Raw genomic sequence first — 13,237 nt, 5'->3', positions numbered from 1 at the left:
AGGGATGGGCATTGTGGACAGGATGGAGGGGAAAAATCACCCAGGGCCTAGGCACAAGGTGGGGTGGGCACCGGCCATCAGAGGGTATTCAGACCTCAGAGGGTGTTCAGACCCCGGGGCCCTTGTGCCCTCGGTGTGAGAAAAGCTCCCAGGACCGCAGGACCCCTGGGGAAGGCCAGGTCACCATGCAGGAGAATAAAACACCCAGGCGGAGCATGCCACCAGGGAATGTATTTGGTACGTGCAAATGACCGAGTTCACGGTTGCCAAGTCGCACACCGCCACCTGGTGGTGGAAGCGCTCATTCACACGTGGCGCCTGGTGTCCTGCCTGTTTGCCTGGCCACCTTCCCGGGTGCCACCCATCTGCCATGACCCCCCCCCCCCCCCGCCATATCCATGATCCAGGGGCCAGGAGATGTGCAAGGCCTTTTGCCACTGCAAGCCGGCCCCATTCTGACTGATTATTATTATTATTATTATATTTATATTTATTATTATTATCTGTTGTGGGGCTTGAACTCTGGGCCTGGGCGCTGTCCCTCAGCTCTTCAGCTCAAGGCTAGCGCTCTACCTCTTGAGTCACAGCGCCACTTCTGGTTTTCTGGTGGTTTATTGGAGATCAGAGTCTCACTGACTTCCTGCCCTGGCTGGCTTTGAACCATGATACTCAGATCTCAGCTTCCTGAGTAGCTAGGATGACAGGTGAGAGCTGCCGGCACTCGGCTGACCCAGACAACATTGAACATTTAAGGTTCCATTTCCAGGCCAGGGCTGGTGGCTCATGCTTGGAATCCCAGCGACTCAGGAGGCTGAAATCTGAGGGCCATGGCTCAAATCCAGCCTGGACAGATGGATCGATAAGACTCACGCAAAAAGCCAGAAGCAGAAGCATGGCTCAGGGGGTTAAGCATCATCAGGGAGCGAGAGCCTGAGGCCCCGAGTTGATGATTTGTTGTTGTTGAATGTGCACAGACGCAGGTCACGATCTCTGGGTTGGGGTGCTGGCAGGAGGCCCAGGCATCACCCCAGGCTCCTCCCATTGAGGGGACCCCATAGTCATCCCCGCTGGACCGTGGGGAAACCATCTGGCTGGATATTTTCCTGCAGCACACGTCATGTATTAATCTATCCTTCACTCAGAAAACTGGAAGTGGCACTGTGACTCAAGTGGTAGAGTGCTCACGTTAAGCTGAGGACAGTGTCCAGGCCCAGAGTTCAAGTCCCGACCAAAAAAAAAAAAAAGTTAAAAAAAATTCCAGTGATTATCACTCCAATGTCATCCATGCCAAAAACCTAACAAGAAACACATGGCATTTTAATACATTTTAACTCAACATTTCAAAAATAGAACTTTAATAGGTAATCAGTCTTAAAACATATGTAGTACTGGTGAGAGATTTTTGTGGGTGTTTATATCAAGTTTTTTTTTTTTTAATCTCCTGTGAACTTCACCTTCACTCTATTTGGATGCCAGATTTTGATTCAAAATAGTTTCTTTGTGTTTAGATTTCACAAAATTTACAGTTGGGAAAAAAAAACAAACCAGATTCATCTACCCAAGTCATTCCAGCCATTCTTGGAATTAAGTGCTTCCTGTTGAAGCACTAAGAGATTGATCATTACAGAGCTTACATACAGTCAGTCGCGTGGCTTTATCCAGTACAAACATTCATCTTACTGCTAGAAGAATGTTTAAAAAAAAGGAATACAATTAAGTGTTTGTCAAAGTAACACGAAATATTCCTGTTGGTACTGGCTTGATTTTAACCCTAGAAATCATAATGTGAAAATACACCCGTGCCAGTGATTTAGAAATAGCTCTCTGAGGTGGACTCTAGGCCATGTCAAGATGAAAGTCCCTCGTAAAACTAATTGTTTAAAAAAAAAAAAAAGAAAGAAAAGAAAGAAAAACGTAGCCGGGGTGCTGGTGGTTCACCGCCTGTCATCCTAGCTACTCAGGAGGCTGAGATCTGAGGATAGAGGTTCAAAGCCAGCCTGGGCCAGGAAAGTCCATGAGACTCTTATCTCCAAATAACCATCAAGAAAAGCTGAAAGTAGAGCCGTGGCTCGAGTGGTAGAGCTCTAGCCTTGAGCAGAGGCTCAAGGGCAGCGGCCAGACCCTGAGCCTAAGCCCTGGACTGGCAAAAAAAAAAAAATTAAATAAAAAACATTGGCTGTCAGATTTACTTCATGATCTGGTTACAAGTTTCAGTTCCAAAATTAAATAGTATCTGGGCACCGCGGTTCACTCCCGTAATTGTGACTACTCCAGAGGCAGAGGTGGGGAGGATCACAGTTCGAGGCCAGCACCAGGCAGAAGAGTCCATGAGAGCCCCCTCCCCCTCCATGTTGATTTAAGAAAAAGCTGGCCGGGTGCTGGTGGCTCACGCCTGTCATCCTAGCTACTCAGGAGGCTGAGAGCTGAGGATCATGGTTCAAAGCCAGCCTGGGCTGGAAACTCCGTGAGACTCTCATCTCTAATAAACCACTAGCAAACTGGAAGTAGCGCTGTGGCTCAAGGGGTAGAGTGTTCACCTTGAGCTGAGGGACAGCGCCTAGGCCCAGAGTTCAAGCCCCAGACCAAGACAGAAAAGAAAAAAAAAAAAAAGAAAAGAAAAAGAAAAAGCTGGCATGCAGATATTCCAGCTGTGTGGGAGGCAGAAAACAGGAGGATGGTGAGCCAGGCAGAAAGCCAGAACCCCACCCCCCATCTCAGCAATAACCCAGGCAGAAAGGTCAGAGGACATGGTTCAAGTGGTAGAACACCTGCCTAGTGAGTGTCGGCTCTGAGTCCAAACCCTGGTACAAGGTAAAAACCGAGAGAGCGTAGATGGTGAGGTAGCTGGGGGGAGACCTACTGGTAACTGCGGGTGTCTTCTCTGTTTACCCCACGTCCACGCCATCGTTTCAGCATCTGGGATCAGAGGAGGGAGGAGGCAGCCCTGTGCCGATGGCTGGTGGGAAGCCCGGGCGCCGGCTCTTCCTCCTTACATCTTGGCTGCCAACCTCTTGAATTGTTCCTGTAGCTCCATCTTGGCGACTGCGGACAGGTGGACTTCATCGGGGCCGTCCGCTAAGCGCAGGGTTCGAGACAGGGCATACCTGAAGAGAGAGAAGCAGCAGCAGCAGCAGCTGGCGGGCGGCTCACGCCTGCTCATCCAAGCTGCTCTGGAGGCTGAGGGCTGAGGGTGGCTGTTCAAAGCCAGCCTGGGGGCCGGGACGTGTGTGAGGCTGATTTCTACTGAATCACCAAAAAGGCTGCAGGTGGCGCTGTGGCTCAAGTGTTAGAGTGGCCACCTTGAACAACAAAGCTAAGGGATGGCGCCTCTAGCTCCAAGTATGAGGAGAGAGAGAGAGAGACGGGGGGGGGGGGGGGGGGGGAGGGGGAGGGAGGAAGGGGAAATATCACAGGGGAACATACTTCAATGTCTTGGTAATGCTAACCCAAGACAGTACTGAGCCTGCCAAGGCAGGAATAGAAAAAGCTCAAAAGCACGAATTCCAGATGTGTATATTTTATTTCCAAGCCTGTCAGACAGAGAGTTTGGCAGTGCTGGAATTGAAATTGCAGGCACTGCACTTGCTAGGCGGGGGTCCTACCGGAGCCACACACCTCAACTTCCACCCTTTTCATTTATTTTATTTATGGCTGGTCGTGGGGCTTGAACTCTGGGCCTGGGCGCTGTCCCTCAGCTTTTCAGCTCAAGGCGAGCCCTCTACTGCTTGAGCCACAGTACCACTTCTGGTTTTCTGGTGGTTCACTGGAGATCAGAGTCCCATGGACTTTCCTGCCCCAGGCTGGCTTTGAACCATGATCTTAATATCTCAGCCTCCTGAGTAACTTGGATGGCAGGCGTGAGCCATGGGTGCCTGGCCATTTATTTATTTATTTTGAGACAAGGTCTCACTGAAGAGCCCGGGCTGGCATGAAACTTGAAATCCTTCTTGAGAACTGGGATCATAGGTATGTACCGCTATCCCCGGCGAGAGAAAGACTACTTAGCAGTTAAAATGCCTGTTGTGCCAGGCGCCGGTGACTCACGCCTGTCATCCTTGCTACTCAGGAGGCTGAGATCTGAGGATCGCGGTTCAGGAAAAGTCCATGAGACTCTTCTCTCCAATGAACCACTCAGAAAACTGGAAGTGGCGCTGTTGCTTACGTGGTAGAGTGCTCTCCTTGAGCTGAAGAGCTCAGGGACGGTGTCCAGGCCCCAAGTTCAAGGCCCGTGACCGACTAAAGAGAAGAGCCTGTTGTTTTCGATGCTCATCGGCTGGCAGGCAAGGCTCCAGCCCGGAGCTTACAACCCAGCCAGGAGCGGAGACGCCCTGGGGTGAGGGGGTACTCACATGTTGGCTAGAGGGAAGTCCTGGGAGACGCCCGCGCCCCCGCACACCTGGATGGCCCGGTCGATGATCTTGCACACGGCCCGCGGGGCGGCCACTTTGATCATGGCGATCTACACGGGGCGAGAGGCACAGAGAGGGTTGGTGGGCATCTTCTCTGTGAAAGGAGGGGGTCTCCAGCGCTCTGCCCCAACCTCAGTCACCAAGGCCTCTGGGCAGGGGCCACGCGGCCGGACCATGCCTGTGTTCGCTTCTGCGCTGCTGCTGCCTCCTGGGAGGACCACAGGGGACCTCTGAGTGCCCCCCTAAACTTCGCTGAGGAAAGTGGGTGATCGCGCCTCACTGCGTTTCCTCTTAGGGGCTTTTTAGAACCAAGTGGTTTCTGTCCTTAGTCCAGGGGAGCCGCAAGGGACTGTGTGACACCGCCATCCCACGAAGCGCTGTGTCACCACTGCTGTCCCCACGATCGGAGCCAAAGGTGCGGGGGGGCGGGGGGGGGGCTGGACACCCAGCCTGGGCTCACAAGGCTAAAGAACAAAGCCTGGGCTTTGCCTGCTCTCAAGGATGCTAAGGAAGAATCACTCCACCCCCTGGTGCAGCCCCAGGGCCAGAGACCCGACAGTCTGCGAACCAGGGACTCGAATCTTGTGTGAACCAGGGACACGATCATCTGTGAACCAGGGACTTGATCGTCTGTAAACCAGGGACATGATCGTCTGTGAACCAGGGACTGGACCATCTGTAAACCAAGGACAGGACCATTTGTAAACCAGGGACATGATCGTCTGTGAACCAGGGACACGGATCTCATGTGAAGCAGGCCCATGATTGTCTGTGAACCAGGGACTTGATCGTCTGTGAACCAGGGACACGGATCATCTGTGAGCCGGAGACTCGTGTGAGGCATGGATCTCGTGTGAGGCAGGCCCACACGGGGCTCACCTCCTTCCTGGCCTCGGCGCTGCCCCGCGTGTCGATGCTGTGGGCGGCGCTCAGCGTCAGCAGGCGGATCTCCTCGATGGCGATGCGGCTCTCGGCGATCCAGTGCGCCACCACCTCCTGCGGGCAAGGCCAGGCTGCTGTGAACGCCAGTGACCTCCGGCGCCCCGCAGACACAGTGCTGCCCTGAGGACAGGCACCCCGACGGTGAGGAATGAAGCCTGCCGAGACGGGTCGGACTGGTGGACAGCTGTGGGGCCCGGCTCAAACCACGGCCACGACCAGTGGCCCAGCCATGAAAGGCCGGCATGCCTTCAGCAAGCTCAGTGTGAGCATCGCTAACCACGTGTGGTGGCGGCACAGCTGCCAGTCGAGAGTCTGGACTGACGTGACATAAACTGAACACTCAGATCTCTTTTCTTTTTTTTTTTGCCAGTCCTGGGGTTTGAACTCTGGGCCTGGGCACTGTCCCTGAGATGCTTTTTGCTCAAGGCTAGCACTCTACCAGTTGAGCCACGGCTCCACTTCTGGCTTTTTCTGTGTATGTGGTACTGAGGAATCGAACCCAGGGCTTCATGCATGCTAGGCAAGCACTCTACCACTAAGCCACATTCCCAGTCCAACACTCAGATTTAAACGTTGGCTTTGTGTTTTCTTTTTTCTCCCTAAATCAATGTAAAGTCCTCTCACTGATAATATTGTTATAGACATTCCATGTGGACCATATTTGGGATACAGTAGCGGAATTAAAAACTTTTTTTTTCAAAGTTTTCTTTTTACGTGTTTTTGAACATGTGGCTATAAAGCCAGTGTGGTGGTGTGTGCCTGTGGTCCTGGCACTGAAGAGGCTGAGACAGCATAAGGAGAAACTATCCCTGCAAAATAAAATAAGCTGGGTGCCGGTGGCTCAAGCCCGTCATCCTAGCTACTTAGGAGGCTGAGATCTGAAGACTGGTGTTCAAAGCCAGCCTAGGCAGGAAAAATCTGTGAGACTCTTACTTCCAATTAACTACCAAAAAAAAAAAAAAAAAAAAAAAAAAAAAAAAAAAAAAGCTAGAAGTGGATCTGTGGCTCAAGTGGTAGAACGCTAACTTTTGAATACAAAAGCTTGGGGTCAGTGCCCAGATCCTGAGTTCAAGCCCCAGGGCCAGCAAAGACAATAAATAAATAAAATGTAGTTTATGACTACAAGACTTAAAATGTCATCTGTGCTCACACACTGTTTCTTATTGTGTGACTCAGAAACCAGGCTCCGAATTAACCACTTCAAATGGGCATCGGTCCATGCCTAGGAGCTTGCTTGGCTGAGGATCTTGGAAATTACAGCTTCAAGAACAGGACTAGAAAGGCCTGTACCTCTCAGCTTTCCCAGACACAGCCTGCTCTGGGGTGAATCTTCACAGACAGTAGATTTACCGAAGAACGTAACATGGGTGGTGGCTGAGGGCTTTAGGAAGCCATCAAGTGTCTTTAACAAAGCTGGAACTTTGCTGGACAGCCTGGAATAATCAAGAAGCCAGCTGGAAGGAGTCTCCAAGTTGAGGGAAATTAAATGCTACTTTTGCAAATCAGGAGGGGTGTGGTGGAGGGGGGGAGGAAAAAAAAGAAAAGAGCTGGCCCAGGTTTCCTGTTTATGACATGCACACACATGTCTTTTTGTTTCTGCCAGCTCGTTTATTTATGCCAGATGCATGAAGTTTCCGATGAAGATGCGTGTGTTGTTTTAAAAAGCCCAGGCGCCAGTGGCTCACGCCTGTCGTTCTGAGATCTGAGGATCCGAGATTCAAAGGCAACCCTGGGCAGGAAAGTCCATGAGATTATCTCCCATGAACCACCTGAAAACTGGAAGTGGTGCTGTGGCTCAAATGGTAGAGTGCCCGCCTTGAGGTAAGAGACAGTGCCCAGGCCGAGTTCAAGCCTTATGACCGACCCCCCCCCCCAAAAAAAAAATTACCTAGTGAGCACAGACACTTCACACAATTAGCTTCAGTAACCATCACTATTTTTCCTGGCCCTCTCCCTTCACTCTCCACCCTCTGCGCTATTGCTATTAGGAATTTTAGCATTAGTAACTGTTGCTATTATGAGTAACACTGAGCACTGGAATACATTGTTCCTGCAGGATTGTATAAAGTAGTCCTAAATGTACTTTATATTGGGATCAATGTACTAAAATATACTTGGTCAGCAAATGCAAATACAATACTACCAACACAAATCTGATCTAATACTGACAGGTTACCAATAGGAACTAATAAAGAATAAGGGACTGGGAGTGTGGCTCAGTGGTAGAGTGCTCGCCTAGCACGCATGAAGCCCTGGGTTCGATTCCTCAGCACCACATACACAGAAAAAGCTGAAGTGGCGCTGTGGCTCAAGTGGGAGAATGCTAGCCTTGAGCAAAAAGCAGCTCAGGGACAGTTCCTGGGCCCTGAGTTCAAGCCCCAGGACTGGCAAAGAAAAAAGAAGGAACTCCTTACGTGCTCATACAGTTTCTTGTTAAAGGCGCTCCTTTGTGCCGACCGCTCACACATGATCTGCAGCGCGCGCTCTGCCACGCCGACGGCTCTCATGCAGTGGTGGATTCTGCCCGGCCCGAGGCGGCCTTGGGATATCTCAAAGCCCCTGCCTTCCCCTGTCAGCAGGGAGAGAGAACGTGAGAAGGCGCCCAGCCGATCCCGCCATCCGTACACATCCTCAGACAACTCATCAAAAGTGGCCCTGTGGTGTGGAAGCCAATTCTAGCATGAGGTTTCGTGGTACATGGAGGCGAATGTTGCTTTCTATGTTTGTAAGAGTCATCGATCGTTCAATGCGACTTTCCCTGTGCTGTAACAGTCACAAAGGTACGTAGGGGCAGGAGCAGGGGAATTCGGAATCCAGGACCAGGGGCAAGGAAAGGCTGAAGGAGGGAGAGAGTGGATGGGTGACCAAAATCACATTAGGACCAGCTTGGCAAAGGGGGTTGGGGCTGGGTAGGTGGCATTCTTTACAGGGTTTGAGGAATTCTGTGAGGTCTGGCTGAGATTCCTGCTGAGAGGCAGGATGGAGTCCATCCAGGCTTGAGTGTTAACTGCCATTCAGCCACCAGCCTCAACTACCATTGACAAGAGACTGAGATTCTCTTAAGTAGAGAAAAAGCCTCCAGATGATGTTGCTCTGAATTGTACAATTTTCGGATACAGCTGTGTTTGACACTGATGGAAAGTACCGAACCATCTCTAAGATTTAAAGAAGACCTACTATTCCCTGTGAGAAAAAAAAAAATATCCACAGAATGGAAAAATCTGCCCTTGATTAAAATGGTGGGTTTGAGACAGGAGCGCCACTGAGGGCGGACCGTCCATTCATCCATCTCTTGCGGATACAGACGTGAAAATAGTCACCGGCTGTGCTGGAGAGGAACCACCCCCACCTTGTCTCACCTAGTATTAAATTGCTGGCAGGAACGCGCACTTGGTTAAAATGGATCTCCATGTGGCCTCCGTGGGACTGATCTGGGAAACAGAAAACACAAGTTCCCAGAGAAAAGATGAGCTCACAGAGTCACAGACAAACGTTCTGCTGGGATAGATGGGCAAGGACTTTTTTTTTCCCCCAAGTTGCGGGTCTTGAACTCTGGGCCTGGGCGCTGTCCCTCAGCTCTTCAGCTCAAGGCGAGGCTCTACCACTTGAGCCACAGCGCCACTTCCGGTTTTCTGGTGGTTTATTGGAGATAAAGAGTCTCATGGACTTTCCTGCCCGGGCTGGCTTTGAACCACGATCCTCAGATCTCAGCCTCCTGAGTAGCTAGGATTACAGGCGTGAGCCACCAGCGCCCGTCTCAAGGACCTTTCTAAGTCGACCTCTGCCCTGAACTGCCAGTACCTTCCTCTTCTGAAAATTCAACAACTGGCTAAGGTTGAGGGGGTTTTAAAACTCATTCATTCCAGAGGTTTTTCTCGTTTTTATAAAGCTTCAGGGTTATGGAAAAACAAAACTGGGCTTTATAGGTTTTGTTGAACTATTTAATGTTGCTTTTTCTCTGGAGATATGTGCACCTACGTGTGCACACACACACAATATTCAGATAAATTTCAGAGGAAAAAAAAAAAAGTTTTCCTGTCCCTGGCATGGCCAGAAGACAGATTCTTGTCTTGGCACCGCCCATGCCTCTGGCTCAGAAGGTTCTGGAAATGATCTCCTGCCAACAGCACACCCTTTTCCTGTCCACATGGAGTTAGCAGACAGCCCTTTTAACAGGAGGTTCTTCTTGGAAACCAGGACTTGGAGAGAGGTGCGTGCGTGCGTGTGTGCGTGCATGCGTGCGTGCGTGCGTGTTTCAGGCTGAAAACTGAGGGATGGCCATACGTTCACTGTTCTTGTTTTGCAGGCTGTCTCCTTAACTGCAGTTCACTCAGCACCCCTAGCTTGGCCCCTCCCCATAGAGGAGCCGAGGATGCCACACATTCTATAAAACTCAAACATCTAGCCGAGCGCCGGTGGCTCATGCCTGTCATGCTAGCTACTGAGGAGGCTGAGATCTGAGGATCATGGTTCAAAGCCAGCCCAACCAGGAAAGTTCATGAGACTCTTATCTCCAATGAACCACTCAGAAAACTGGAAGTGGTGCCATGGCTCAAGTGGTAGAGCGCTGGCCTTGAGCTGAAGAGCTGAGGGGACAGAGCCCCGGCCCATAGTTCAAGCCCCACGACCAACCAAAAACAAAAACCTCAAACATCTATCTAGCTGCAAATCTAGTACTTGTTACTCAGTCATACCCATCAGTCCCAGTCAAGGCTACAGAGAAAGTTGGGCAGACCAGTTGTTGCCTGTTTTTCCATTTTTCCCTTCCACCAGTGTGTAGTTCCACAGAGTCAAGGATCTTAAGTGTACTATGTGCTTGGGCCTTGAGCAGGTCCTGCTCTATGGGTCATGGAGAAGCCAGGGCTCTGCGTGTGTCCACACTGAATGGCAGACAATGGATTCTGGGGAGTTCTACAACAGCCAGAGAAGGAAAATGTTTTGCACTCAAACAAGTCAAACTCAACCCGGTTCTTGTCGGTTGGTAAAGATCTGCACCTGGAGCTTAAAAAACAATGTGTTGCGGGGCTGAGAAGGTGGCTCAGTGGTAGAGCGCTTGCCTTGCATGCCTGAGGCGCTGGGTTCAATTCCTCAGCACCACATAAGCAAAAAGAAAAAAGCCGGAAGTGGCGCTGTGGCTCAAGTGGTAGAGTGCTAGCCTTGAGCTGAAGAGCTGAGGGACAGTGCCCAGGCCCAGAGTTCAGGCCCCACGACTGGACCCCCCCCAAAAAAAAAGAAGAAAAAAAAATATGTTGCTGGGCACCGGTGGCTCACACCTATCATCCTAGCTACTCAGGAGGCTGAGATTGGAGGATTGCGGTTCAAAGCCAGCCTGAGCAGGAAAGTCCCTGTGAGACTCTGATCTCCAATGAACCACCAGAAAACCAGATGTGGCACTGTGGCTCAAGTGATAGAGGAGGTCACCTTGAGCTGAAGCGCTGAGGGACAGCGCCCAGAGTTCAAGTCCCACAAGCAACCAAAAAAAAAAAGTGTGTGTGTGTGTGTGTACAAACTGTTGATTTAATTTATCTCTTCCATCACTCTCATGTAGGCAGCAGTCTCTGCTTTCCTCCTGGACTATGGCTTGCCCTTTCCAAACAGCAGACGGCCAGGACAGAAGGCTGCAGGGCCTCCACTATCTGGACATTTGGGCAGCTGTCAGGACACGCCTTGCACGTGCAGACATGGGCTCTTCCTTCAGGGTTACAAGCCCTGAGCCATGCTTCCTGTTTTCCTTCTTGCTAAGGTCAGAGGGTATCATGGATCACTTACCCAGGTAGCCAAACACCGACAAGGGCCTTATGACCTCCACTCCAGGGGTGTCCATTGGAACGAGAATCATGCTGTGCTGTTTGTGCCTGGACAGAAGGAAAGCAGTGTTAGGAAAAGCTCGCCCAGCTGAGCACTGTAGCTCACACCTGTCATCCTAGCTACTCAGGAGGCTGAGAGCTGAGGATCATGGTTCAAAGCTGGCCTGGGCAGGAAAGTCTGTGAGACGCTTGTCTCCAATGAACCACTAGAAAACCAGAAGTGGCGCTGTGGCTCAAGTGGTAAGAGTGCTGGCCTTGAGCTGAAGAGCTGAGGGATGGTGCCCAGGCCCTGAGTTCAAGCCCCACAACCCACAAAACAGAACCATGCTTGTAAAATACAAAGCCAGGCACCAGTGGCTCAGGCCTGTCACCCTAGCTACTGAGGAGGCTGAGAGCTGAAGACGAGGGTTTGAAGTCAGCCTAGGCAGGAAAGTCCATGAGACGATCTAACCACCAAAAAGCTGGAAGTGGAGCTGTGGCTCAAGTGGTAGGGTGCCAATCTTGAGCGAAAAAGCTGAGACAGCACCCAGGCCCCACGTTCAAGCCCTAGACCAGCACAAAAATAAAATTAAAAATGAAGACACTTGTAAAATACAAATATTTAACATTTCCCCTCAGACATCACAAATGACTCGTGAGCCCAAGTGGTGTGTTTCCCATAAAAACTAAAGTGATAGGGGCTGGGAAGGTGGCTCAGTGGTAGAGCGCTTGCCTTGCATGCATGAGGCCCTGGGTTCGATTCCTCAGCACCACATAAGCAAAAAGAAAAAAGCCGGAAGTGGCGCTGTGGCTCAAGTGGTAGAGCGCTAGCCTTGAGCTGAAGAGCTGTGGGACAGCGCCCAGGCCCAGAGTTCAGGCCCCATGACCGGACCCAAAAAAACAAACAAAAAACCAAAAAAAAAAAAAAAAACTAAACTGATAGAAAAATGAACTGTAAATGCTGAAGTGATTCCTCCATCGTACTCATCTTGTTACCTGGAGACGGATGGAGTTTCAGTTCTTCCCAAAACAATGGCGATTTTGCAGTTAGGATTTCCCCCTCCTAAACTCGGGGAGGAAAGGAGCAGAAATAGTTATCAATGGAAATTTCTTCCTTGACATTTCTCCCCTGAAGGTTCTGAGCCTTCCAAGTTTATCTCTGGTGAAAGAAAGAAAGAGAGAGAGAGAGAGAGAGAGAGAGAGAGAGAGAGAGAGAGAGAGAGAGAGAGAGAGAGAGAGAGAGAGAGAGAGAGAAAAGGAAGGAAGGAAGGCAGATTAGGAAGAAAGAACAACAACTCTGATTTGTTAAAGTAATAATGTGTTGGATGAAGCTGTACATCACGGAGGAAATGGCTGGTGGAGGACCAGAGTGCATTGCCTGGACAGAAGCTGTCCTGCCCCAGTAACTGGGAGCTGGGAAGAGGAGGCCTCTGTGACCCCATAGACAACGGGGCATGTCTGATGTCCCCCATGTCTCTTACTTTACACACACGATGAGGCTTGGACCCTGCCTTCAAACACTGTTCATCTACGAAGGATGCAGGAAAGGATTTTAAAAATAATAATAATAATAATAATAAATTAGCCAGGTGCTGTTGGCTTATGTCCATCATCTTAGCTAGAGACTTGCAGAGGCTGAAATCTGAGGATCGAGGTTCAAGCCCTGGCCCACAAACCTCTGATCTCAACCAGCAAAAATCCAGAAGTGAGGTATGGCTCAAGTGGCAGAGCGCCAGCTGTAAGCGGACAAAGTGGAGAACAACATCCATACCCACACAGATTTAATTTAAAATGTTTCAAAAATTAAAATGAATGCATTCCAACTGGCCAATCTAGTGGTGGCATGTACCGAGAATGGCTGGTTGGAGTGGGGGGGGAGGCAGTGTGTGGCTAGGATGGGGGAGAGCAGGAAACACCGGGTGCTGCAGGTGGAGACGCGGGACGGGACGGGACGTGGGGCTCTGGAGGGTTTTCTTGTTGGTTTTCGTTTCTAATTGGGCACCAATAATAAGGGATGGCTAACCAGCTGGCTTGTGAACACATGTCTACACCCCAATGAGGGAATGCACCCTGATTTCTCTGAAGTCATAATCTGGGCCC

General features: G+C 50.5%; 1 protein-coding gene across 1 annotated transcript in view; it reads right to left on the bottom strand.

The window, feature by feature from the left end:
- Positions 1 to 595: 595 nt before the first annotated feature.
- Acad11 (acyl-CoA dehydrogenase family member 11) overlaps positions 596 to 13,237 on the bottom strand; it is a 41,525-nt gene continuing 28,883 nt past the window's right edge. Inside the window, exons 14-20 of the mRNA XM_070005429.1 lie at positions 12,134 to 12,200; positions 11,121 to 11,206; positions 8,711 to 8,782; positions 7,766 to 7,920; positions 5,289 to 5,405; positions 4,350 to 4,459; positions 596 to 3,104 (exon numbers count right to left, since the gene is read on the bottom strand). Coding sequence (XP_069861530.1) covers positions 2,990 to 3,104; positions 4,350 to 4,459; positions 5,289 to 5,405; positions 7,766 to 7,920; positions 8,711 to 8,782; positions 11,121 to 11,206; positions 12,134 to 12,200 — 722 coding nt within the window. The 3' untranslated portion in view covers positions 596 to 2,989. The remainder of the gene's footprint in view (positions 3,105 to 4,349; positions 4,460 to 5,288; positions 5,406 to 7,765; positions 7,921 to 8,710; positions 8,783 to 11,120; positions 11,207 to 12,133; positions 12,201 to 13,237) is intronic.

This window comes from Dipodomys merriami, unplaced genomic scaffold (genome assembly GCF_024711535.1).
Source record: "Dipodomys merriami isolate MVZ:Mamm:240054 unplaced genomic scaffold, mDipMer1.0.p SCAF_68, whole genome shotgun sequence".
In the NCBI taxonomy this organism is placed as follows: domain Eukaryota; kingdom Metazoa; phylum Chordata; class Mammalia; order Rodentia; family Heteromyidae; genus Dipodomys; species Dipodomys merriami.
The sequence above is the reverse complement of the archived record's forward strand: the minus strand, read 5'-3'. Positions and strand labels throughout refer to the sequence as shown.